Here is a 26,454-nt window from a genome sequence, read left to right on the forward strand (position 1 = left end):
CGATCTTAATGTCTACAGAAACAGAGAGTGAGTTCTTCGGAAAATAAAATTTCCCTTAGTAATACTTAACAGAGTCAACAATTCCTTTAATTGTTAAATATTCACTCACCAAAGTAATTGTTAAAAAAAATTAAGAAGGGTAAGACCAAGCTAATTAAGTCCCTTAACAATTTTTCTGAAGGGAACGAGGTGAATTATTTGCTCGGCTTCTAGTGGACTCCTCTTCTGAATCACTTCTGCTTAAAAGAGGGAGCTCACTGCCTTTGCCAACACTCATGGTATTTCGTCTGGGCGGCACCAGGTGAGTCCCCGAACACGGCCGAGAAGCCGTTCTGGGACTCACTGCGCCCGCAGCCCATGCTGTGGCTGCAGTTTGTTAAGCTTTGCCTTCGGTGCCCCTGAGCCCTGGTGACCTCCCGGCGGTGCCCATCCGGGGCCCCATGGAAAGAGGATGCTCTTGGCTTGATCTGTCCAACTTGTGGGGTGCTCACAGTGCTCTGACACCCCTCCGGAGTCTTCTCCCAGCGCCGGGACTCGCTTACCCCGGGCTCCGGAAGGGAAGGAGGCGTGTCCAGAGCAGGCGGGAGGGAGCTATATAAAAGTGCTGGCCGAGCGCTGGACTGAGTTTCATTCGCTGCTTCGCGCCAGACTGGGTGTGCCGGGCGAAGCACGGGCCACGGAAAGAGCGCTGCGCTCCGGGCTATCCAATGCGTGGACTATCTGCAGCCGCTGCTCGTGCAATATGCTGGAGCTCCAGAACAGCTAAACGGAGTCGCCACACCGCTGCCTGGGCTGGATCACAGCACTGCCTTTCCTTATGAAGAAGACACAAGTGAGTAGGGCACGCCCGAGAGCTAGCTAGCTAGCTCTCCAAGAAAATCGCACCCGGAGGCCAGCGCGTCCTTGCCCCGGATGCCTGGGTGTGCGGATCTGAGCCCACCCTTCCAGCCAAGGAAGTGCGGTGGAGGCGGGTGTAGCGTGTGAGGCCGAGCCATCCCGGCCGTGTGAGCCGGAGAGAGGAGTGGAGGTGATGAGAGGGAGCTTGTGCCAAGTTTGCTGCCGCAGCCGTTAAGTTTGGAGCTGTCAGTTGGGAACAGCAGTTCCTGTAAGGAGGAAGGATTTGCTCTTTGATCGGAGAGTTTGCTATCACGGAAAGGCAGGTCTTTGCACGGGAGACATTTTCCCTTGGATTCCGGGAGATTACAAAACAGCTCCCCGTACGTCACGCTCACTCGCTTGCTGGCTCTGGCACCCAGATTTCTGTGCAGCCTCGAGGTGGGCGCGGGGTTCGTGGGAACGCCGGTGCTACCGCCTGAGCGAAGCCAACCCCGAGTTCCTTAGCAGCAGCGCTCCAAGGGGCAAAGAACCTGCTCAGTCCTCGGGGGAAACTTGGCCTCCTGCAGCATTTGCCGGTTTTGCAGCTCTGGGGGAGCTCCCCAGAGAGCTCTAGATAGGTTAATACCTTCACACAGCACCTACCTTTTTCTAATACAGAAGAGAAAGTTTCGTTCTTTTTCTTTTTTTAAATAGGCATCTCTAATAATAGTTATTGAGGTAATTTTAGTGCTGCTAAATGTTTTACTATGCACTTAACCACTGGGTAAAGCACCGCCCAGGGTTACAATTAGATTTTTTCCTCTTGAAGCAGATAAGTGTCTTGTGACTTAGGAAGGGCCCCCACGGTACTCCTATCCACAGTTCTTTTCACTACTGCAGTTCTTACTCCTTTTCACGTCTCCTCTTTGGAACTGTGTGTATCTGCCTGGATTGGGTGAGGCTGCCCTTGCATCCCCCAGAGGTTCTATCGAAGATTGCAATTCCTGAAATGTGTCGAAGGGGTAGAAGTGTTGGGGGAAAAGGGAAATCGGGGATCTGTACAAATCGTCAGTTCAGAATGAAGGCGTCAATGTGCGCAAAATGCTGTATTAAATGACCCGTTTCGTATTTAAAATAGACATCTAGGCTTGGGAAATGTACACATTTATTATGAAGCCCAATGCATTGGTGTAGCAAAGGGCAGGGGGAAGGGACATTGTCTGGCAGAAAGGTTTGTGTAGTTTCCAGGGCAGCAGCCAAAGAGGAGAGGAAGAGAGTGCACATTCCTCTCTTGAAAGCAGGTTGGATTATAGTCAGGGCATTGAAGGCCACACCTGGGAGCACCACAGTGTACTGTTGAAAGGCAAGTGCAAAAAGACTGGCAACTAAAGAGAAGTTTCACTGTAATTACTTGATTTGTACAAGGTTCCTGCTTTGTAGGAATAATAAGCTAGGGCACAGAACCAATTTCTTAATATACAGTAGCATCTGCTCACATGAATGGTAGTGGTGAGATCTGGGTGGAGAATTCTCTATCTACTAGTTCAGGAAAAAAGCCTAAACCTTCCTATTTAAACAAGAGCACTGGAGACAGATCAGGTTAATGACCAACACTCCAAAGGGGGGCGACTACTATCATGTCACTTTGAGAGTTAGTAGGATAGATGATCCTTGCACCTTAGCTTTTCAAAACAAATGTGAGCTCTGTAATCTCCTTTCTCACTTTGATTATACGGCTGTGTAAATCTGATTACATGGAATCATTCCACTGAACACTAGAAAGAGGTCAGTCTAGCCCCAAACGCTATGGCATTAGTAACAGCGCTGCCGACCAGGGACTTTTGAGACAGCTAAGTATTTTAGAAATGTGACCTGCTCAGACCAAGTTAAAGTGCAAGCCCTTTGGGGGAACTTGCTGATGTTAAAGGACTTGCAGGCATAGGAGGGCAGTGCCCTTGTTAAATGAAGCCATTCATTGCCTGGGATCTAATGACCTTCAGAGTTTCCTTTAAGGGTACTTCTAGCAATTCTACATTCATGCCACTGAAAAGAGGACACTAGAAATAGCATGAAGTCAATAAAATAATCTGTGGAAATGGGGAGGTAGATTAGATCCTCATTCATATTACTATGTTTTTCCAATCCAAAAGTTACAAGAAATTTTCTATGCAACTCTGTATGAATGGAGAGTGGCATAAGGAAATCAGGCACTAAGAAGATGAATTGTTCTACAGAATTTAATGATATCCTTGCCAGTGAGGAATACCTATTATATCGGTAGTTTAAATGGTCATTTATAAAGATGGCCTCAATAGGAGAGTTCTACTTTTAGGCAAACAGTTTTGTGCTCTCCCATTACCCAAGACATAAAATTAGGATTTAATAATAGTAATAATAATAGTAAACTTTAATTTAATTATGCAGTTCTCCAAGAATCATGGGTACACCAAACATTATGGCCTTTCAGTCAAGCTAAATAAGTGTGAAAATTCCATTAGCAATTAATTGGGGTTCAATAAATGATTCTTTTACATATTTAGCACGTGTAATGGACCTTAGCATTAAGAAAATAATTACATAAATAATAGCTATGAGGATCATTTACAACAATAAACTTAACCATAATAAGTGTACAGAAATGAATGCATTTTGCCTTTTTAAGATTTCTGATGGCATTTTATTCATTTTGTGTGATTTTACAGTTTGAAGGGAATTGTGACCTAGGTTCAGAGAGAACATCTATTTCAATGTATAATTGGTTATTTCAATGTAATATTCTGATATGGTAGTATATTAAATAGCAGTTGGGCAGAATATTTTTTAAAGACTGTTTTAAAAAATACAATCAATTTAATAGGCCTGGCACCATATGTATTGATGTACTTACATTTTAGTTTTGAGATGGTTTATGGGAGTTTTCCTTATTGCTGTCAGTTTTAAAAATATTAAGAAAAAATTCATCTTGCAATCAGTGTAGAAGAGGTCGTTTTAGGTATACGTTAGTTCTCAGAGAAGCAAATAGAATGCTTGTTAGCTTTATTGTTCCAAGAAAATATGTCTCTTTTGTCTGTATGAACTTTGCCATCTGGGTGATAATGCAAGTTTGTAGGGGGGAAAACCCACATTTATGAAAAGAGCATTTTTTTCACCTTATCCTTAAAATCACTCAATTTGGAATGTGTGCTTTGAATAATTCTATTTTGTGTAGTTTTTAATTGACACATTCTGGCAAGATTTTAAAACTCAAGTGCTAAGTCAATTACATTTAACATAAAACAAGGAAAATAACCATATGGAAATCTGAAGGTCTGAGCCAACCAATTAAAATTGCTAAATTTTATTTATGTCTAACTGCTGATTTGAACATAGCAAATTGAGTCACATTTGTTCTTTAATACTTTGTGATTGAAATCTTTCCATCACTAGAAATAATATAAAAAAATCTCTGCCCAAATCCCTGAATATTGGAGGTTTTAGGTATGTTCTGTTGAACCCCACTCCCCCTGTGCCCTTCCCCATTCATGTCTAGGGAGCACCTCAGATGTAGTGGAAAGATCCTAGGCTCTAGCTTTTAAAGAGTTAGATTCTAATTCTTCTTTTATTACTGGTGAGACAAATGACCTTGGGAAAATGGTTAAATTTGTTGGAAATTCCATTTTGTAATCTGTACAGTGGTTATAAAATAGTAATAAAGAGTTTTGTCACAGAGTGGTTGTAAGGATTAAACACAATTTTTTATACATCTTTATCTCAGCACAGTGGCTTACTGTAGTTATACTCTGAATTTATTGTTCCTGAGAAGAAAATTGCCTGCTGGCTAACTTACAGCCCAAACAAAAACTAGCTATTGCAGGTGGAGGATGTTTAACCAGCAAAGATCAGAGACCAAGCTTTCATAAATCTGAATGTGTGTGTTCAATGCCACCCATTATAGGCTGATATCTGTTTATAGATAAGTTAGTACACATCAAACTAGGAATGTATGAAAACAAAGGCTATGTGTGACATGAGGGATGTTAAATTCTTTAGAGTGTTTCTTTATAAATGAAAACGAATGAAGTAGAATTGAAAACAGAAACAGAAAATGGAAATATTATTGCCACCTCTGATTCACTTCCATATTTCCACACTCTTGCTTTCTTTTTTCCCCTTGTATGATGCTGAGGGTTAATTTTATTTTAGGCCAGAGACTTAGCTTCTATCCCTTCCGTTCTTGCACTTGCTCTTCTGAGTGAGGCCATGCATTCATTTCTGCAGGGTGTCTTTATTGTCTTTCCCAGGCAACAAGCAGTGACATTTTTTATCCATTATGCAGGTTTGAGAGATTTTTTTTTTCTTTTCTCGATTACCTTATGTTCCCTTTTGTAAATTAGGGGAAGGAACTTGCATGTAAATCTATTAGGAGTGATCTCTTATCTTTTTTTCTTAGTTCTTGAATGAGCAGCTGCAGGGAACTGTTTTTGGGTGTGTCACCTGCATAGTCAGAACAATTTATGAAACAAAGTGAAGCAACACCAGGAGGCTTTTATAATATATGCTGTTTTCAAGGTTACTTTGTATAGACTTTGTCTCATAGAAACCATTGGCTGTATTCTTACTTATTTATAGATGCAGCAAAATGCTTTTGCCTTTTTACTTAATTATGGGCACAGGAAAAACCATTTACAGGGGCTGGGAGTTTGAGAAAATTGTTATTATCACAAACAAACAAACAAACAAACAGAGGTGATGGCCCCCCTGTGCGGGGGGTGGAGGGTGGCGGGCAGGGGTGGGCTATGTTTTTCATGTAATTAGGTCTCATGATTCTGTTATTAAGATCTCAATATATGTCATCTAAAGGAAGACTATTCTTTATGTTGGTCTCTTTGTCTTTTGGCTGCATTTCACTGTTTTTCTAGGCTACCACATTGACTTGGAGAGGTTTATGGCTTTGGGAAGAAGTTGGAATCTCTCCAAACCTCAGTTTCCTCAACTGTAAAATGAGAAGTAGGACTAGGTGATTTCTAAGTGCCTTCAAGTTCTAAAATTTTCTATTTCAAAGATACTAGTAAAATAGAGGTTTGAATCACATGGCATTTAAGCCTTTTTTGGTTTTGAATTTTATGTAGCCATTGCTTTGGTGTGAATACAAATTACAACCATTGTTTTATGATTATGAACCAGCCAATGAGAAGAAAGGAGGTTTAAATTTAGACTGTTCTCCTTTTAGTCATTTCACCTGTTACTTGATATTTCTAACAAAAATGATATTTATACTTTCCTATTTCAGCAATATCCATTGTTGAAGAGGATCTTTACTTTCTTTCCTCTGATCTTCAATTTCTCTAAGTGAGAAGGGGTCACAGGGTAAAGTCAGACAGCCAGAGGAGATAGGCTAACGAAAGGTAATGAATGCCTCCCTGTGTTTACTTGTCTTTTCTGTTCTTGCAGTCTCCAGTATTGGTGCACATGCAGCAGAAATGGAGAGAATCTGATCATGCAGTAGACAGAGCATTAGTGGGGAGAATCAGAGGAATGAATGGGTCCTGCATTTGGCACTTGCTCCAGTGGCCACAGTCACTGAGTCTTAGGCAAGTCTTGGGCAAGTCACTGAATTTTAGTAGCATTCTGGATCACGCCCTAGCATTAGTTCTCAGAAGACAGTCAAGAGGAGGGGTCCACAGCTGAAAACATGGGCTGGAAAAGGAGGGAACAGCTCTTCTCTGTCTCAGAGAGAGACAGTTCCAGTGGAGGACACATTGCTGAGGACTTTTGCAGGTCCAGTACCTTCTCAGGAACACCTCTCACCTACCTCCTTTCCTTAGCTTCACTCTAGAGCTGAAATCAGCTGAAAGTTGGGGCAAGCCCAGTCATCAGCAGCAGGTTTTCCTTAGCAGCCAGAAGCCACAGAGAGTCCTTATCTCATTGTTGACACAACACTATTGAAAGATCGGCTGCACTCCAGCCGAGAGACCATGAATTCCTCAGAAAATTGAGCAGTGACAATGACAATAACACTGTTCTCCTCTAATTGCAGGCAGAGTCTAGAGAGCTATCCACCGATACAAAGTTCAGAACTGAGGCATTGACCCAGACTATCAAAAAGAGTTCGGTTATCTGTGTGCAGGAATTCAGCACTTGGCTTTGCAGGTGTAGCTGTTGACTTGGGGCTTAGAGTGCTTCTGATTAAAACGTGGTCTTCAAGGGTGCAGTTAGGGTGCCTTTTCTGTTTTCTGGGTGCACATACAGCAGTTCAAAAATTGGGCAGTTTCCTTGCAAAGTATGCCTTTACTCTCTAGGGTGATAATGCAAAAGGGCACAAAAGAAAAGAGCAAGAGCAAAGTCAGCGTTCACTTGAAAAAGAAAGCCCCAGCCTCTTTCCTTTTTGCAGAAAGGGCACCTGCACTGCATAATGTGCCAGGCTGCAGATCTGGGAGGACAGAGAACAGCAGTGCGGGTGGGGAGCTTTGTGTTTGCCTTGTTTACACACAGTCTGTTGCCCTTTCACTAGCAGAAGTTCACCTGGACAAAAGCACTGTGGGTATTTAGAACTTTTGTCTCTCTTTCAACTTAACATAAAATCTCTGAAGCCAACAACTTTTCCATTTAAGTGCGTCTCATAACTGGATTAGAATGTGGCCTTAAAGGGTATTTGAATAAACCAGATTACCTCTAAAAATTCCAATTTAATAGTGGCTGTCTATGGTGAGGGATTCCCTTGTGCTGAGTTTTCCCACTGCTTACTGCGAGTCCCTTTCTCAACACTTTTCAAGACAAGTGCCTTGTGAAAACACATGGGTTCCTTGATTTCCAAGGAGACAAAGTGGGTTGTGTTGTAAAAAGTCCTTGCTCCTTTCCTGCCATGTGTCATCCATATGGATGACTGTTACAATTTATGTTAACTGCTGAAACTTAGATGAAGGGGAGAGAGAAAGGGTAGACGTGTTTCATATAAAATGATTTCTAATATGATGTAGAGAACCCAAGGATGGCAATACAAACCTCAGCAGTCACACACCATTGTTTATGGTTCTTTGTAAACCTGTAATTTAATGCTTCTGAAATAGTCAACACATTAAGGATTCCCATTTTCGATGACCAACTAAACCCTCTGTGATCATTTTAGTTTGGATCTCTTGCAATTTAGAAAGCTGCTCTGTTCAGCCAGCCCTACCCAGAGATCTCTGACGTGTTCTGTGAAGGATTGACCCGAACACGTATTTTTGCTTGTTAGATGGGGTGCCTGGCTTGTCCTTTCTGCCTCCAGGTGGTTCAAAATGGGCACTAAAATGCAGTGGTAATGGAGTTAGAAAATACTCATGAAAAAATGAAAGAGGGGTTAGTAGCCTGTTTTTAATATTGGATAAAATTAATTCTATCTATAAAAGCACTACAAAATAGGGTTTATATCATTCTTTCATTGTTTTTGCAACAAATTATAACATTAAAAAATATTCTTAACCTCTTCCCAGGAAAGCATTTTTAAAACTTTAGTACAGGTATTTTTATGATATGCCATGACATATTAACAATACCTAGAAAATAGTGGACTTCCTTTTGTCCTATTTGAAACTTGAATCTTTTTTTATTCTTAGACAATTGAAATAGGCTTTTAGATCCAAAAAGGACTTGACCATTTATTGTTCCGCTTCTGTACAAGTGTCACATGTAAATCATTCAGCGTGAAGAAATGGAATTTACTGTTTTTTGTGTTAGATTTTGACATTTAAATGTACAGCCATTTTAAAGAGTTTCCATCAATGTTTTTTTTAAGTTTTTATTTATTTATTTTTAGAGAAGGAAGGGAGGGAGAAAGAGAGAGAGAGAGAGAGAAACATCAATGTGGGGTTGCTGGGGATTATGGCCTGCAACCCAGGCATGTACCCTGACTGGGAATCAAACCTGTGACACTTTGGTTCACAGCCCGCGCTCAATCCACTGAGCTATGCCAGCCAGGGCTTTCCATCAATGTTTTATAAAATAAAATCACCCTGATAGTAAGATCATACCATAGTGGCACTCAGTAGAAAACATTTTCAAGATTAATTAATTGGTAGAACTTTTCTTCTGGGAGGTAGGTACGATGTTTTTAAATCCCATTTCAGAGATGAGGAAACTCAGATAAGGTCTTGCCCCTGCCAACTCCAAGTGTTCATTGCCAAGATTAACACCCAATAGATTAATCTGGAACAGCCACAGCGCATTAGTGTGGCTTATTCACTACCTCAACTATTCAGACTCTGTTTACAGGAACATTGAATCAAAAACAAATAAAATTCAGATATTAAAAGCAGCTGCCAGTTTTAGAATTTGGACAAAAAAAGTTTCATGATTCCAGTTGCTTGGCAAAGTGGCTTATATTAGATAATGTGTTGTGGAAGGAATAAATAAGCGATTCAGGTTGTTATGTGCTGATGCATTTTTTGAAGCTTTTTTTTCTTTCTTTTTTTAAAACAGGGCAAATTTTTAACTACTGTGCTGGCTCTTTTGTGATGATTGAAAGGCTACTTTGTTCACTGTTTACAGCATTATTTTCCCCAAATATGCAATATCATTTACTAAGGGAAACTGGAGGCTATGTGAGGAAACAGAAAGCACTGGATTGAGTTATGGTTCAGTTGTAGTACTGGTGTTGCCACGGACTAGCTGTGTGACCTTCAGTAGGTGTTTCTCTCCAAACTCTATTTCCCCAGTCTTCAAAATGAGTGCAGAGATAACTACCTATTAGTAGTGTTGATTGAGACAGACAGTATAAGGGCACAGGGACTAGCACTTAATAAATAATCATTTCCTTCTCTACTAGAATAATGACTCATGAAATATTACAGCAAATCATATGCTGTAAGAAATAAATTCACTGTTAGCAATTTCTGCCTTTGCATGAATAAATGTATTAAAATAATCCTCAGAGATTAATACTTTTAACTTTCTTATTTATGTTATCTACCTCTTTAACACTCATGAGTACTCTTAGTAAATTAAACAAATTTTTCTTCCTATTTTATCTCCTTTACCTTTCTCTCCTTACTGTGAAAGGAAACAGTTATACAAGATAGACCAAAGACAAGCAGCTTAAAAAGAGAAAGCAACTTATTGAATAAGGAAATAATAAGAGTAGGTAATAAGTTAATAGGTATTTGTGATTACTCACCACGATAAGGTACTGGGCCACACACTGCACAGGTATATCTCATTTGATTCTAGCACAAAAAGTGTTATGAAGTATATGCTATGATTGATACCATATTTTAAAACAAATAAGGAATGTAAAGTTCACAGAGATTAAGAAAACTTGCCCAAGATTAGAAGGAAAAAAAAAAGCAATTAAGCGGAAGATCTTAGCTTTGGAGAAAAGGCTGTTGAATTCTAAACACTAGATTCAGCGTAACCACTTCAGTAACATGCACCTATGTTTAGGTGTGCATACATGTACATACAATCTGTATGGTGCGAGCTTTAAAAATTGTGTGTGGAGACAATAGCTTTTAGTTTTATCTGGGAAGACTGAGACAGGAAGCTGAGTTTCTGGGTGAGTGACAGGTAGCTTCTGAGCCAGCTCCTAAGTCCCACACGTACCCAAGGCAGGGCCCCTGGGCCTGTCACCAGCTTCTGCCACCTCAGTCTCCTTAGCTGTCGAATAACTGCCCTGTCTCTACGCTTTCTTGCAAAGGAGGCCCCTAATAAACTGGAAAATGACATTTTGCGTTATGGAATTAAGAATTACTGCTGAAAGTTGGCGTCTTTCAAATACAATTATATTTTTGTTGGCATAGGGCAGGTTTTAAAGTATTTAAAAATTATGTTTAAAAATAAATTTTTTAAATAAAAGACGCTTCAAGGACCATTTTAATCAATTGGTTCTAACCTTATTTTCATGCTGTTTTCAAAGACAACTTTAAGTGACAGTAAGCATATTGGAAAATTACACTTATGTCTGGTTTTTAAAACTCCCAGCCACTTAAGTTATGACCTTTGCTTTGTAATTTATTGTCTGCTTTGACATTATGATTTTTTAAACAAATGACTATTGGAACACTCTTGTCGGCCGCATCGCTATGTGACTTACTCATCAGTTTAATGGAAATGAAAGTGTCAGCTAAAAGGTCCTGGCAGCATCTGAATGCAGATGAAGGAGACAACACAGCAGAGGTGTGATGAACCAAACAGCCTGCTTTGGCTGGTGTGGCGCAAAATCTCGGAGCATCAGTTTTTACATCTTTCAAAATATGGACAGTGATAGGACCCTCCTCAAAGGTGGTTATGAAGACTAAATGAAATTGTCCACAAAAAAAGCCCGTGGCCCAGTGTTTGACACACAGGAAATACTAAATAAATGTTTACTATTATTATTAGCATTAAACAAATGGCAAGCTTATCAATCGTGATGTCTTCTTTCTTAAAGAAAGTGACTTTAATTAGAAGTCTCCACTGTCTGAATGGAAGGGAAAGGTGAAGCCATTTATCCAAATAACTCAGGCTTTCAATTTGCTTTAGTCTTGAATAATTTGATAGCTTTCATTCCCTACTATAACAGAAACTGAAAAAGAGCTAAATGTGTATAATTATAATCTCAAGATAGTTTACCTAGAGCGAAGTTACTTCTTCCTATCAACGTGCCCAAGGTCGCAGAGCTAATATGTGCAGGAGCTGGCTTCTGAACCAGGCCGGCAGTCTGGACCGTGAGCCTGCATTGCTAAACTTTCTAATTCTGGTATAAAAATTGAGAGGCCCCAAATATGAGTCTTCCCCATGAATTGGTGAGTAATTTCCTGCTTTGCCTTATCTGGGAGGAGAAGTCATTTTTAGCTTTGACAGAAATATAGCCTCTTGTCAAGGGAGAATGGAAGGAGCATAGCTTTTCTGTCAAAAGGACATTGGTTTTACCTCTGGCTTGACTCTAGCTTGCTAAGAGATCTCAGGCAAATTGTTTAACTTCGCTTCACCTTTTCTTAACTGAATTTCCTCTTCTGTAAAATGGGCTAATAAGACTTCGCAGCTTTCCTCTCTCCCTCCTTCCCCCACTGTCCTCTGCTTCCTTCACCCCCTCCCTCCTTTTTTGGTTTCTTCCCTTTTTCACGTTTTAAACATAGATGTACTGTTTACTTGCTTTGTGGCTGTCACTCACAGATTTTTACTATTATAGAAAAGCATTTTTCAGACCTAACATGTCTGTGCAAAATGTTTGACCCAATGACCTCACAGACACCTGAAGCAGTATGGGCTTTGAAGTGAGCCAGATGTGGCCTAAGTCCCAGCTCCATTAGTCACCAAGACCAGGCTCACGTTATTTACTTTCTTGCTCTGGGCCCTGATGTCCTCATGTGTATAAAGGGGCCCTAGTGTGTAGTCAGAAGAATTATTATACGAGATAATGTATGGAAATTGACCCAGAACTGATGTTCAGTAAGTGGTGTCGCTAGTGTTTAGAGACTGGATTATGCCAGCAGACGGATCAACACATGTCAGACTGTCTAATCTGTCCCTTTGCTGCTTTTGTGGGATGGCTATAATAATTTAAAACCTGCGGTCATTGAAAAGCCCTGAGAGATTAAGGGCGCTTATGGGAAACAGGATTGTGTAACCGTGAACTGAGATTAGTGCAGGGTCTGGCTCGCGGGTAGTGTGGGCCTTTGAACTAAGGATGCTGACACACGTCTTGGCTGTCTCAAAAGTGGTGAGAGACAGAGGTAATTGATAGAGCAGTTCTCTGGAGACCAGGCTGTTTCATTCGGAGGCCTAGAGTCATATCATTCTGAGCTTTGAGTGGTGAAAAATCCAAACTTTATAAATTCATGAAAACTGTGTTTATTAATGTCTTCCAAAATAAGCCTAAAACTACTTCATATATAGTATGTCTTAACAGCTTTGCAGACTCAGATCTGGAGTTACCTCTTCAAATTGGATGACTTTGAGTGACTTAATTTTTCTAACATTTTGATTTTTTCATTTGTAAAATGAGGTTTATAATAATGTCTAACTCCTTAGGTAGTTGTGAGGATTAAAGGAGCCAGTACATGAGAAGGGCGAGCACCATTCCAGACACCCAGAAACCCTAGTTAAATGTTAGCTGCTGGAAAATTCATTGCACACTTACAGTCTTTTTGGGGGAGAGGGGAGAGACACGTGTTGAACTAGGTAAGTATGTATGGTCAACAGATAGGGGTTGTCTTCATTATGAATTCAGGGTTTATTTTCTTATGAGTGACTGTGTTTAGAGTTTAAGGGATTGATTGATTATCCAGGTCAGTCTTTGAGTGAGTTTCCTATCCATCAAGAGAGACGCAAGGTCCTTTGATCAGTCCATTACTTCAGGTAAACAAGCGTTCTGCTCTTTGACAAAACATTCAACTGTTACGTTCCTTTTGATGGAGTGTGGAGTTGTTGAAGCACTTGTGAAAACAGAAGCTGTTTTCTGACATTGTATCATTTAAGGGCTGTTTCTGCAGGTTCCTTGACTGAATCTTTGACTAGTGCTACCTCAACAATGAAGTTACCAACCCAAGAAGGTGCAAATGTGTGAAGTAATTTTGGTTTCTGTATGGAGTAGGATCTAACACAGAAACTTGAACCGAGACTGTAAAATTAAGAAGTGAAATCTCTTTTAAATGAGAACCAGAAAAAAATGCTTAAAGTTCATTCTTTTAAGACCCAAGGGAGAATGACACAGATTCATTGGCATGTATTATTTTTATAAATTGGTTAGAAGAGCTGGGTTACAGAGGGGCTTAATTTTGCATGTTCCCCTGAAAATGTGTGCCCTGACATTTGAAGGGTGATGTAGGGAGGTCGGAAGACCTTGCTGACAGCACGGGAGATCCCTGTTCTGAATTCAGCTATGTGGTGTTGATGGTTTAGTCCCTCTGGGGCCATTCATTTTATTATCCAACAAAATGAATGGTGAATTCTGTAATTTTAAAGATTCTCTCTAATGTGTACAGTCTAGAGTTATAATGGAAGTCTGACAATGTACCTACCTTGGTTAAAATTCCTAGTGACTGCATTACCTGCAGGGTAAAGTCCAAACCCTCAAGCAGTTGTACAGGTTGTTTATGACTTGGCTGGTGCTGATCTCTACCACCCCCTGAGTGGTAAATTTCATTCCAGCATCACCTGACTAGGAACAGTGGTACAGTGAGATGCCCACCACACTGCCCTCAGCCTCGAAGGCCCTGAGAGCCTCTCCAGTTATCTGGCTGAGGTGGGTCCTCCTGTCAGAAGCCCTTCCTGAAGTCCGTTTGCCCTTCTTCCCTGTCCCCACCCACACTGTGTGTAGTGACCCCACCCCATGCTCCTATAGCATTAAAAAAAAATGTGTGCTTAAAACATCTTGAAATTATCTTTTTACTTACCTATCTGGCTAAATTGCCTCATGTTGGTACCCCCAGCTGGTGCCTCAGCACTCAAATCTTGGTAAAGACTTTCTGAACCAAACTAGGAGTTAATGGATCATGCCAGGTATATTTTTGGCAGAATCTTTTACTGTCAATCAGCATTCTGAACATCCCTTAGCATTAGTAGCATGGATTTAGGTATTTCACAAGTTTATGTTTGCTGACTTTGTTGACACATGCTTGATAGCAAAGAGGGTGACGTGGAAGGTAGGAGGACATTACTGTTATGCACTGATGACAGTAGGAAACAAATATAACTACACATGCACCGCTGCTCCATATGAACCCAATCATTCCAATATTACTCTGTTCAGAGAGAGAAATCATAAATGGGCCACCTGGGTTTTGGAAGAGGGTAGACTTAAAAGAGATGTGGGTAGAACAAGTTGCTTGCTGTCTTTAAGGACATGACACAGTGGTTGAATGGCAAGTACTAGTTGGTGCTTGCTCATGTAAGATGTGTGAAGGATTTATAAGACAGAAAAGATTTTAGGGCATAGTACTGTTGATAATGATGAAGAAAATGTTGATTCTGATGCTCATTTGATGTGCCAGTTTCCCACCTAAGTGTGTTTGTTCTGTGCTCTATCTCTTAATTCTCTCCACCTGAGAGGGTGGTCTGTGATGATTCAATTTTATGGAAGGAGAAGATGGGCTTAGAGAGGTTGAGCAAGTTGCTCAGCACCTCACAGTTAGTTCACATTAAAGCTGAGCTGTGTGCTCCTCCCAATCCCTTGCTTTGTGTTGGTGCTACTGTCATCTTCCTCCATTTGCCTAGATGCGTTTTTTGATGTATAATTATAAGACTGATAAATACAGTGAATGGATTCTTCCCCCCAGGTCACCCCTCTTCAAGATGCTTTCTTTCATATTTTCTTTCCACAGTTTGTGCTGGTTAATAGTTAGCCAGTGCAGTGGACAAGGCAGTCAGTATGTTGTGTAGTTTTGGATACTGATATGTATAATCTCTGTCTAGCAAGTGATGAAAGACAGAAATATGACAAGATAAGAATTTTTAGATGGTCCAATCTGAATGACATTTATGGATTTAAGACATATGTGATTAAGCAATTTAGACTATATGTTTCAGTATTTAAGTTCAAAGATATATTTAAGTGTGGAGGAAGGAAGTTAGAGGATTAACAAGAAATGTTTTCAAATTCACTTGTGATTAGGGGACACAGATTTAATCTATGATCAGAAGCTACCAAGGCAATAATAGTGCTGCTTTATTATACAGTGCTCCAATGTAACATTGCCGAGATTTTACATCCTTAAAAAAATCACTTGTGGGCTATTCTTGATGCCAAGTTTTCAAAGTCCTGACATTTTTAAAGTTATACAACCTTGTAGCATGGCCTTTATGTTGTTGTCGTTGGCCAGGTAAGCTTCTTGGGTTTGGGTGTAGACCTGGGAGGTTAATATTTCTATGGCACCCACAGAGCTTTTCAAGTTTTGAAGAATATCCAAAGAGTACCATAAATGAGAAGAGGAGATATCATTCCAAAATTAAGCCATGAAGTAAATGTGCAAAATGGTTTGTGCAGATTTGGCTCTTAAATCTTACAGCAGCTGCAACCTATCTTTTAAATTTCATTGAGCTGGATCCACTGCTCACAAGGTCCTCTCTTTATTTCCTGGTAAGTTAGTCCCCATTGTCTCCCATATGGTGGGAGAATCTCTTTGCTCTGCAAGCAGTCTCCCTGTTTACATTTCTTCCTCCACTTCCATTTGAGTCCTCAGATGAGCAGCTGCTTTGAAAAGGAGCCACAGGACAGTGATGATTATTATCTACTCAACCCTTTTTTCTGCCCCGAGAGGAAAGTCCCCCCCCCACAGCATTATTGAGAGGAAGGTTTTCAGGGTTAAAAATATAGTCTACATATTCTTCTTTTAATTTTTAAACTAGGAAGCTTAATTGATAGTGGTCTTGGTTCTTCTTCAGGGAAGAATCATGATGCAACATAGTTTACATTTACTTTGAAGATTGTCATTTCAAAACCTTTTTTAAAAATTAATAGATAGTGTGATGATAGTACTCACATCTGATAGATTGTAAAAAGTCCTCTCCTTTTATTTCTGTTGTATATCTTCTTTTCCCTGCTGAATTTGAAGTCTTCTCCTACATACTCTTTTATGGAGAATGCTAAGCATAACTTCTTGGATATCAGGGGGAAAGTCAGAATAAAAGAAAACAAGCCTCTGAGGGGAGAGCGGCAATCTTATGTCCATGTTACTCTGAAGAAAAAAGGTCAATGATTTCATTCTTTAGCCAAACTAGGAACGGGTGTGGATGACATAAAGGATTTGGCTCTATGAGATTTTATTATTATTTTTTAATTTATTATTATTGTTATTATTTTGCCTGCTGTAGTAGGAATGATAGATAACAATCAACCAGTGCTTTGGGAGCTATAAGATTCGCATTTAAAAGCTTAATCAGTGTCATCACTTCTGAACATGTCTGATCTCAAGTAAAACCCTATTCTTTGTGTGTTTCCAGCACTAAACCACCATGAGTAATTTTTTAATGAATGGCTGCTTTAGAAATTTTGACAGATTGCAGCTCATTGGGGAAACGGGGAGAAATTTATAGTTTTGCACTGAATTCTAAATAAACTACAGAATTTTAGACTTCTCAGTGATTTCCATTGAACTTACTGTAGGAAAGTGTATACATTTAAAAAAAATGCCCCTGTTGGGTCAACAAAGGAAAGTAACCCCACATTATATTTACCTACTTCCGTTAGAAGGGAGCTCTGTAAAGGCAGGTCAGCGTTTTGGCTTATGATTACACTTTCCTGCCACATCTACCAGGAAAGACATTTTCCACTGGTTGTTTGTGTGTTAAAAATTATTTGTTGATCCTTTACTCAGCAAAGCACTGCCAAGAGGCTGGAGATACAATTGTATGCAACACAGTTATATTGTTCCTGCTCCTCATGGAGTTCACAGTCTACCCCTCACTTTATGTCCTAATTTTCCATTTTCATGGAGCTGGAGAAGTATTTAAAAGTACAAAGAAAATGGTTAAAAGTTCAATCTGAGAAGCATTTAGCTAATGTCACATTTTGGGTTATTAAGGGAATATTGTAACATTATACTTGTCATCATTAGGATTTTGCAGTTATGGGACCCAGGAGAGAAGTAAGACTATGGTTTAAGCCCAACTGATGACAAAACCCTTATGTTTATCCTTCATTCACTCATTTAAAAATATTTTTGAGAGGCTTCTGTGCTCAGCACTGCCATTTAAACAAAACAGTGAGGAACTGAAAGAACCTGCCTTATGGTGCTCAAACTCAAGTGCCGGAGACAGATAATAAGCAAAACTAGTGGGTGATGTTGCAATGCCATTATGTGAATATGGACACCATCTGCTGAGGACTGAATCCTGCATTATCCAGACTTCATCTCCGCCCAATTTCATATACTGAGTATATTCTCTTAAACAGTTTAGAGCTTGTTACCACCCTATATAAAAGAGAAATTGTTCATAGGAGCATTTTTTGTGGGTACTTTAGTAGCAGTTTGCAATGCATGCAATCCACAGATGAGTAAGTAGCAGTTGAAGGTGCTAGAGCCAAGAATGATGAACAAGACTAATAGAATCCTTGCCAATAAGTTCAGTAAAAAAGAAAAAAAGAGTGGAATCCTCACCCTCACACCGTTTACATTCTTGTCAGAAGGGGTAAGTGATAAAAGAGTAAGCCAACTGAGATATGAAGATAATTTCTGATGAAAATTTTATTTCAGTTGAAATAAAACAGTGATATGACTATTGAAGCTACTTAGGTTACCTGGGAAGGTTTTTCTGAGAAGGTGACATTTGAACTGAATCCTGAGTGAAGAGAAGGACTTGCCTTTTGCAGAGCCCAAGAGGGAAGAGCTTGCAGCACCCAGTGCAAAGGGCTTAAAGCAGGAATATTTTGGGTGTTTGAGGAACATAAAAGAAGGCGAGTGTGGCTGGAGTATGGTGGGGAGAGAGGGCCTGGTGGGATATGAGCGTGGAGGTGGGCAAGTCTCTGCTACTTACCACCCGTAGGCCTTGGTCAGTTCACTCGTCATTGTAAGTGTGATGGAAAGGCATTCAGAGACATTAAGCAGATGGTGATGTTTTTTATTCGCAAAGGACCACACTATTGTAAGTAAAAACAGAAAAGCAAAGAAGGCTATTTAGAGGGTGCTTTCAGGCTTTCAGGCAGGCATGATGGAGAGAAGGGAATGTCTGAAGATACATTTTGCTGATAAAACTGATAGGATTTGACAGATTGGATGTGGAAACAGTAATAGAAAGAATCAAAGATGAAGTTCCCTGGTTTTTGGCTTGAAGCACCGTGCTTCCAGTTTGGAAGTGACATTATTGGGGATGCTTATTCTAGGTGTGGTTGAAAAGACATCAATGATAATAACTGTGGTGGGCATCTATGAAGGTGTGCTATTTTCAGGTACTATGTACCATTAGCACACATAACTTCATTTAGTCCTCAGTGAGGCTGTAAGGTGAGTTCTGTATTATGCACATGCCACAGGTGAGGGAACTAAAGCACAGGAAGATGAAATAACTGTGCAAAGGCCACAAGGCTAGTCAGTGGCAGAAATGAAATTAAAACATGGGCAGCTTGTTTCTAGAATCACTGCCTCCCAGTCCCACACTCTCTGCTCTTTCTCTGTGCATGGGTTAAACACACTGTTTTCTAAGGCTGTTTTGGATTTATTGCTGAAGCTAAAGTTGACTTTTGAAACTCTGCAATTTAGGTTAACATTCACCCATTGCCCAAACAATTGGGCCTCACTTTTGCACCAGGTGGAGAGGAGCCTGCCTGCTTTGGGGGAGCTGATCCAATCCAAGCTCAGGGGGCAGTTTCACAACCTCTTTTTATCACCTTCCTGTGCTGATCTTTAATCTATGGGGAAGCAGAACATGAAGTCAACATTGGAAGCATTAGTGTGAATGATAAAATAATAACTATAGCATTAACAAGTCATGTCTTGATCTGTGATGTGCCATTCCTGTTGTGGGTGCTTTACATAACTGTCTTATTTCATCTTTCAAAACTCATATATGATCACTGCAAGAAAACTGAGGCTAGGAGAATTTCCATAGTTTGTTTCAGTAACAGCATGCAAGTGATAGAACTGTGATTTGCAGATTTGCATCTAGGTCTCACTTTTGCTGATGTTGTTCTATCCTAGACACCATCTCTTTCATAAGCAATGAGCTTGCAATTTACTGTGCTTCAGGTGGTGGATAGATATCCATAGGAACATGTCCTGGGTGTGTCAGAGGTAAATGCTTTGCTGTGCCTAAAGTGGTAGAATTGCATTAACATTCTTATGGGTTGCCAGTCAAAAACTGCTGTTCTAAAAAAATTTTAATATGATTCCTATTTTACAATTTGAATTTTGAAATACCAATGGACAATTCCAAAAGTAAGTTTAGACTAAACTTTATCAAGAGTAAGTGCTTATTAACTTACAGTATAATCCACTCTAGTTAAACAAAAAGGGATATATGGAAATGTATTTGATGCTTTATAAAAACCATTGGGGGGCTAGGAGAGCAGGGTGAGCTTCCAGAACACTCTAGCACCTAGATCCCAGTTAAGCCCACGGCTGTCTCTAAAGCTACTGCAGCTGGTTTAGGAAGCTGTTACTACTACTGATTGCATGGTCTCATTGCCTCCAACACCAACCAAGCTGGCAAAATGCATGTTGGAGGCAGGTTGCCTCCAACTTCTCATGTTAAGGATTTTTGCAGGATGGAGCCTGATTGGTGAAACTTAATTCCATCTGCAGCTGTAGCTAAATGCAAAGGAGTCCAAGAAACACAGATTTTAGTTTTGCAGCCACTATAGTTCAGAGAGATATGCTAGGAGAGAGCTGGACTGGGAACTGCAAGAGCCAATCCACAGTATCCACCACACTCATTACATTTACAGTAATTTTTCTTTTTTTCAGGTTGCTCTAAATCAGGAGCATCTGATATGTAGCCCTTGAGCCAAATACCACCTTGAATATATGTATCTAAGACCTTTTTGTTTATTTGTTTTCCGTAATGAAACCCCCATGAACAAGTACTGCCTAAGTAGCCTGTCTCAGGCTTTAAAAGAGTACCTAAGAATCACATGAAGGTCTTGTTAAAAGTGCACATTCCTGAGATACACCTTCAGAAAATTGGATACCTCACAGTTTGATCTAAACATAAAGTTGTCAGCTCCCCTTGTTGCAGTCAGAGTACCTTCCATGAAAGGGGGGAGCATTTCAGCAGCTTATTCAGTTCAAGCAAAGGCCGTTGGTGTGTCCAGCATACCTTGCAAAAGCTCCTGCTGTGACCTTTGCAAATTGAACTTGTCATCTAATGTGACAAAGAACATGATTGAAATTGTGGTTTTGATGTTATTTGGAGGCAGTTAAAGCAGAGTGCAGTGATTTAATTTATTTTAATGCAGTCAGAAGCCCAAGTGCAGAAAAAAAACTTCATTGGAGATTTCCTGAGCTGTGTTCTGAGAGTAACTTTTCTTCACATTTAAAGGTCCTACGGGACCAAACTTGTTGGACTCCCAGTAGGTAATCTGACAAGACATCTGAACATATTTAATTACACCTGTATGGGAAAATATGTGAGAAGTTCTAGGAAGTTCAGGCATTCAGTCCAAATCAGAACAGGCAATCAGAGAGCAGCTGGAGCCCTACACTTATTTTCCAACTCTCAATTGTTTGAAGATCAAAAGATGGTATAGATTTTGAAGAATTGCAGGATTTTTTTAAAGTTAATGAGAGTGATATTCTTATTTCATTTAGCAAATATTTGCTTAACATTTTGTTAGAGGGAGATATAAGAACTGGTTCTAAGGCGTTTGTTTGTTTATTACTGTATGTTTTCCATTACCATTTACCCCCCATATCCTTACCTGCCCCTGTTCCCCAATCACCACACTGTTGTCCCTGTCCGTGAGCTCTCTCTTTTTTTTTCACTTGATCCCTCAACCGCTCCCACCCTGAACCATCAGCCTGCTGCCCTCCATCTATGAATCTGTCTCTATTTTGCTCGTTAGTTCAGTTTGTTCATTAGATTCCACACATGAGTGAGATCATATGGTATTTGTCTTTCTCTGACTGGCTTATTTCACTTAGCATCATGTTCTCCCGGCCCATCCATGCTGTCGCAAAAGGTAAAATTTTCTTCTTTTTTTACGGCCAAGTAGCGTTCCATTCAGAAGTAAGTCACATAGTTGGAAGACTGTGAATTATGATTTATGTTTTTGTAGCTGTTTTTGGAAAGCTTATCAGGGTGGCTCAGTGTCATGAGCAACTATGTGACACGATAGGAGACAATGTCATCCCAGAAGAATGGGTGCCCGTGGAGTGCTGAAACTTGTCCGTGGGTTTTAGAAATGCTTTGTATTTTTTTCTTTGCTATATTCCTATACTTTAGCCAATGCTGGGGGCATGTCTCTCTTATTTCTTTGAAAATAAATAGAGCAAAAAGACTTGGCAACAGATATGTACATCTGGGTTCAACATTGAGCTAGCACCCACAAATTTTCTAGACTTATTTCATTTGTTGCATGTCATCGCCCTCATAAAGCTGATTAGGATTAGTCATCAACTAGCATCTTTCTAAAATACGGTGGATTATACTGTCTAGGGGGATTTTTTTTCCCCTCTACTTTTATTTAACTCCTAAATACCTGTATTTATGAATAACTAATGATCTATATATTGCCATCGTTTCTAATGAAATAATCTCTACTGCTGGCATAAATGGTCATTCTATCATGTATGTCCCTATCAAAAATAATAGCAAATTTGAACACCTGGGCCCTAGATTCTAGCCTGAGGTAGAGGTCATTTGTAGGGATTCTCACACAGTGGCAAAGCCTCTGAGCTCATGAGGCTCTTCACTGCCGTGGGCCATCGGAAACTGTCTTCATCAAGGTCAACCACATTGGGTACCCCACAACAAGCATCAGGTTGACATCTTATAGTGCTTGTTTTATTGATCGTTCTCTGCATTTTGTATATTCTTTTCCATTGGCCATAGTACCCCACAATCAACTGCTTTGTCTTTCATGTATTTGGCTTCTCCTTCTCTCATCTCCTGTACAGACAGTTCTTTCTCCTCCTTATATGGTGCAATTCTTTAGGGTTTGGGTGATAAATTCCAGTCTCCAGCTGCTCCCTCTCCTCATATCCTGGCTCAATGAAAAGCACCACTTTTTCCTGTCACCTAAACTGGAACCTGGCAGTTGTTCGAGACTCCTCCACATTTAACCTCCCTCACTCTGGGCGTCACCCAAGCCCTTCCATTCTGCTTCCATGTCCTGTTGAATTTGTGTCTTTCTCTCCATTCCCGCTGCCACTGCCATAGTTGGGGCCCTCTTTGCTTCAGCTCTGGATGATTTCAGTGACCTCCTTACTGGCCTCCTGCCCTGCATTCTATCCTTTATTCTGACACCAGATCAACCTTTCAAAAATAAGTCAGATGTTGATACTCCCCTGCTTGAAGTCCTTCAGCAGCTCCCTAGTGCTTTTAAAATTAAAAGGTCAGTTAGTAAAATTGGGAGGGCCTCTGAACATTTCCCTAGCCTCATCTATTATTGCTTTTTCCTTGAAACTTATTTTCCAATGGTATCATAAACCTGAAGTTCTGTGAAAATGTGCCTTCTCTTCTGTAGATACCCACTGCTTCCTCTGTTAGGGGTCTTCACCCAGCTGCTTTTCATCTAGCACTTCTTACCTTTGAAGAAGATGTCACGTCTTCCATAGAGCTGTCTCTGAGCCCCTCCCTCAATTTCCTTCCCCAGCCCCCAAAGTCAGGTTTATCTGCCCCTCCTGTGTCCTATACCTCTCACACTCTATTGGCCTGTTGTGGTCCCTGCACTTCCAGAAGCCAAAGATCGTATCTTCTATGTCTTTACCTTATGTATTTATCAGGTACATGTTTATTGAATGAATAAGTAGCTCTTCTTAAAAGTCTGAAAGCAATCATTTTATTTTTACCAGAAGGAACAACTTTTCACTTTATTTTTTGGGGTCTTCCCCTTTCTCTAGCTATGTGATTTTCTACCCCTCATTTTTTAAAAGATTTTATTTATTTATTTTAGAAAGAGGGGATGGGAGAAAGAAAGAGAAGGAGAGAAACATCAGTGTGTGATTGCCTCTTGCATGCCCCCTACTGGGGACCTGGCCAGTAACCCAGGCATGTGTCCTGACTGAGAATCAAACCAGCAACCCTTTGGTTCACAGGCGAGCAATCAATACACTAAGCCACACCAGCCAGGGATAGCTATGTGATTTTCTTTTAGCTGCAGCAAAGTGTAACTTGATTTGCCTACACTATTTGTTTACCCAACCTAGTAATAACTTGGCATTGTGGTTTCAATTAGAAGCTGGTTTAGATAAAGGGAACTATAGGCCTTCCAATGTATAAGCATTTTTAAAAAATTAAGCAGTTCATTAAACAGAAATGAAATCAGTTTTGTTTATGACTGGCCCAATAGTTTTATTTCAGAAATTGTGTAGTTCTTTTATTAAACTCAGCCTGAGAATTTACTAGCAGAGTGGCAATGAGCAAGTTACTTAATGTCACTGAATCCTGTTTTACTCACCAGCAAAATGGGGTAATAATATCCACGTGGGTGATGGGAAGGCTATATGAAATAGTATCTGCAAACTGTTCATCCTATGTATGGCCTTTAGTCAGAGTCGATATATGTGAGTGATTTCCTCTTTAGTATTTACATTTAGAATAAGTACTGACTATCATAGGGTGATTTTCCCATAGATGGACTAACAAAGTCCTTAATTTCTTCTTCTGCATGAAAGCCATCATCTACCTTTTTATGTTAAGCAATTTCTTTCTGGGGTGTTCAGTTTTTGTTCAGAGATTATATTCATTTCATATTCTAGTGATTATTCATATTTGAAAATATTTTCTTTAACTTCTTTACAAAAGCATCTACATGGAAGGAGGTTGAATACTATCTACAAGATTTTAAGGTAACAATTTAGATTTCAAGCTGGCTTGAGTCTCACTTAGGTATACTGTTAGCATCTGCTTTCCTGAGAGCAGTAAAGTTTAAAAAACAAAAAAAAATCTGCCAAATGTTCCTTTGTCCCTTTGAGATTACCAGATCATCACTAGAGAAGAGTCTGCGTAGGATGATCGGATGTTTTCTCTTAGTGCTTAAGGGTAAATTTTTTAAAACCAAAATACCTGAAGGATGAGGTTATATAGAATTAAATGGTTATTTACTGAACAAGAATCTGTTGTGGGTTTTCTTCAAGATTATTTTTGAAGTCTGTGGTTCATATGAACACAGAAGAGCTGAACTCAGGACTGAGCACTGCACCTGTGTCTTGGTAACTTGCTTTCCTGGCTCTTGACTCTCTTCCAAAGCACACTTGGCCTACAAGGCACACAAGGCCTGCTTCTCTTAACTGGCATTCAAGATTAAAGAGAAGGTGGATGTTGTTTTTGGCAGCAGCTGCTTTTTTTCTGTTTGGCCAGTCTTAATAGCGTCTTGTGGATCTGTGCATAAAGAAAATGAGCTACACAGACAATTCATTACCTTTTCAACTTTGAGGAGTCTGTAATGTGGACCCTAGCAATGCACATTTTAAAGTCGCTTCTCACACTTATAGGAAAATTTGATTTTCTTCCAATCTCAGAAGATTGGAATCTGTTGGTTTCTTGGACAGCATATATTCCCCTGGTGTTCTTGGGCTGCACACATATTCATTTCTACCAAAGGAAAGAAGTCTGCAAAGTCACTTCTGTGTTATAACACATGTTGAGATCAAGTAAACACTTTGCTTTAGGGGCGTAGCAGCTCCTTTTCCTGGCACATGGCTTTTACTGTAAGGAAGGTTCTTATGTTCAGGAAGAACTGATGAATGGATGAATATTCCCCTGGGGTGTGCTGGGATTGATTCTCACGAAAATGAGATTTAGGTAATACCTTTGCCTTCTGAATCTCCAGCCTCATCTTCCTGTAACTTTCCCCCCATCTCCTCCTTTAGAGAACCTTTCCAGTACTATCTGCCACTGTTAAAACCTGCTTACCGCCCCCCCCACCCAAAGAAAGACCTGCTATACCTGTCATTCACAAGTGAGTATGAATGTCAGTCACTATTACTTCCTTCTACTAAGACTTTCTGTTGCACAGCTCTAACAGTGCGTACAGATTTCTCACTGGTTTTTCATCATGCAAATAAATAATCTGAAGGCAAATGTTAGAGATGAAAAGGTTGTTGAAATTGTGTGTGTTGTGGGGATTACATTGGGGACACAATAAATAATCTGTAAATAAAAATAAAATCTAGAACTATCTACAATAAGATTAGTTTAATATGTCTGTGCAAGGAAAGGTTATCACTAAATGAAAGGTTATGAGGCAATGAGTGTGACCTAAAGAGAAAAGTTGCACTGCGCTAAAACAAAGTAGCCAAAGGAAGATTCGTGTGCACAAGCAGAGAATGTAACAGAAAAAATGGTGAGATGATTACGCAAACTGAAAAGATACATTTTAGAGAAGTCATAAACAGGGACATTTTGTTTCATCCTTTTATCTCCAGTGCGTATGTGTGTGCGCACACGCCCACACCTTCAGACACCCGTAAACCCTTGTTGGGGTTTCCAGAAGTAGAGGAAGAGAAAGAAAACACAGATAAACATTTGTTGATACATTGGAACTCCTCACTTAATTGGAAATCAGTGGTCTCTAGACTGAAGCTACGCTACACGCAGAACTAAGAAATACATTGGAAAATGTGTCTGAACCCAAAAAGAGTCAAAATACCCACTTAGTAAAGGTCATACTCTTTGTTCATGGAGGGTTGACTTATAAAGTTATTTCTCTGACGGTTTTTTCAAACAGTTTTGAAGCACTCATTTCCCTGGTTTCCTAGCAATTCAAAATCCATAAACCATGGCCTCTATAGTATGAGAAGTTTTAATTTGATTGTCATCAGCACTCTGTGAAGTGAGTGAAGGAAAAGTTACAATTATTCTCATTTGACAGTAAACAGCTACTCAGAGGGATTAACTGACTTGTTTGACATACCACATTAAAGGGCTCAGAGGTTTTCTGGATACATGTTCTGTACTCTGCCATCACACCACCAGTTTTCAAAAGCATTTTTTCCCCTCCATTCTTGCCCTTGGAAACCTTTGCTCAAACAAAATCTTACCCAGAGGTGTGAACAAATAAAAGAGAAAAAAAGAGCTGAGCTGCTTAGCTTGAAGCAGGGGTTAGAGGTC

At 40.0% G+C, this 26,454-nt stretch overlaps 1 protein-coding gene across 3 annotated transcripts in view; it reads left to right on the top strand.

Annotated features, from left to right (window-relative positions):
* The first annotated feature begins 401 nt into the window (after nt 1–401).
* KITLG (KIT ligand) overlaps nt 402–26,454 on the top strand; it is a 95,290-nt gene continuing 69,237 nt past the window's right edge. The window contains exon 1 of one of the 3 annotated variants that reach the window (XM_036018595.1): nt 402–832. In XM_036018595.1, the coding sequence (XP_035874488.1) occupies nt 818–832 (15 nt within the window). In that variant the 5' untranslated portion in view covers nt 402–817. The remainder of the gene's footprint in view (nt 833–26,454) is intronic. The other 2 variants (XM_036018596.1, XM_028532073.2) reach the window with 2 other exon arrangements.

This window comes from Phyllostomus discolor, chromosome 2 (assembly GCF_004126475.2).
Source record: "Phyllostomus discolor isolate MPI-MPIP mPhyDis1 chromosome 2, mPhyDis1.pri.v3, whole genome shotgun sequence".
Lineage (NCBI taxonomy): Eukaryota > Metazoa > Chordata > Mammalia > Chiroptera > Phyllostomidae > Phyllostomus > Phyllostomus discolor.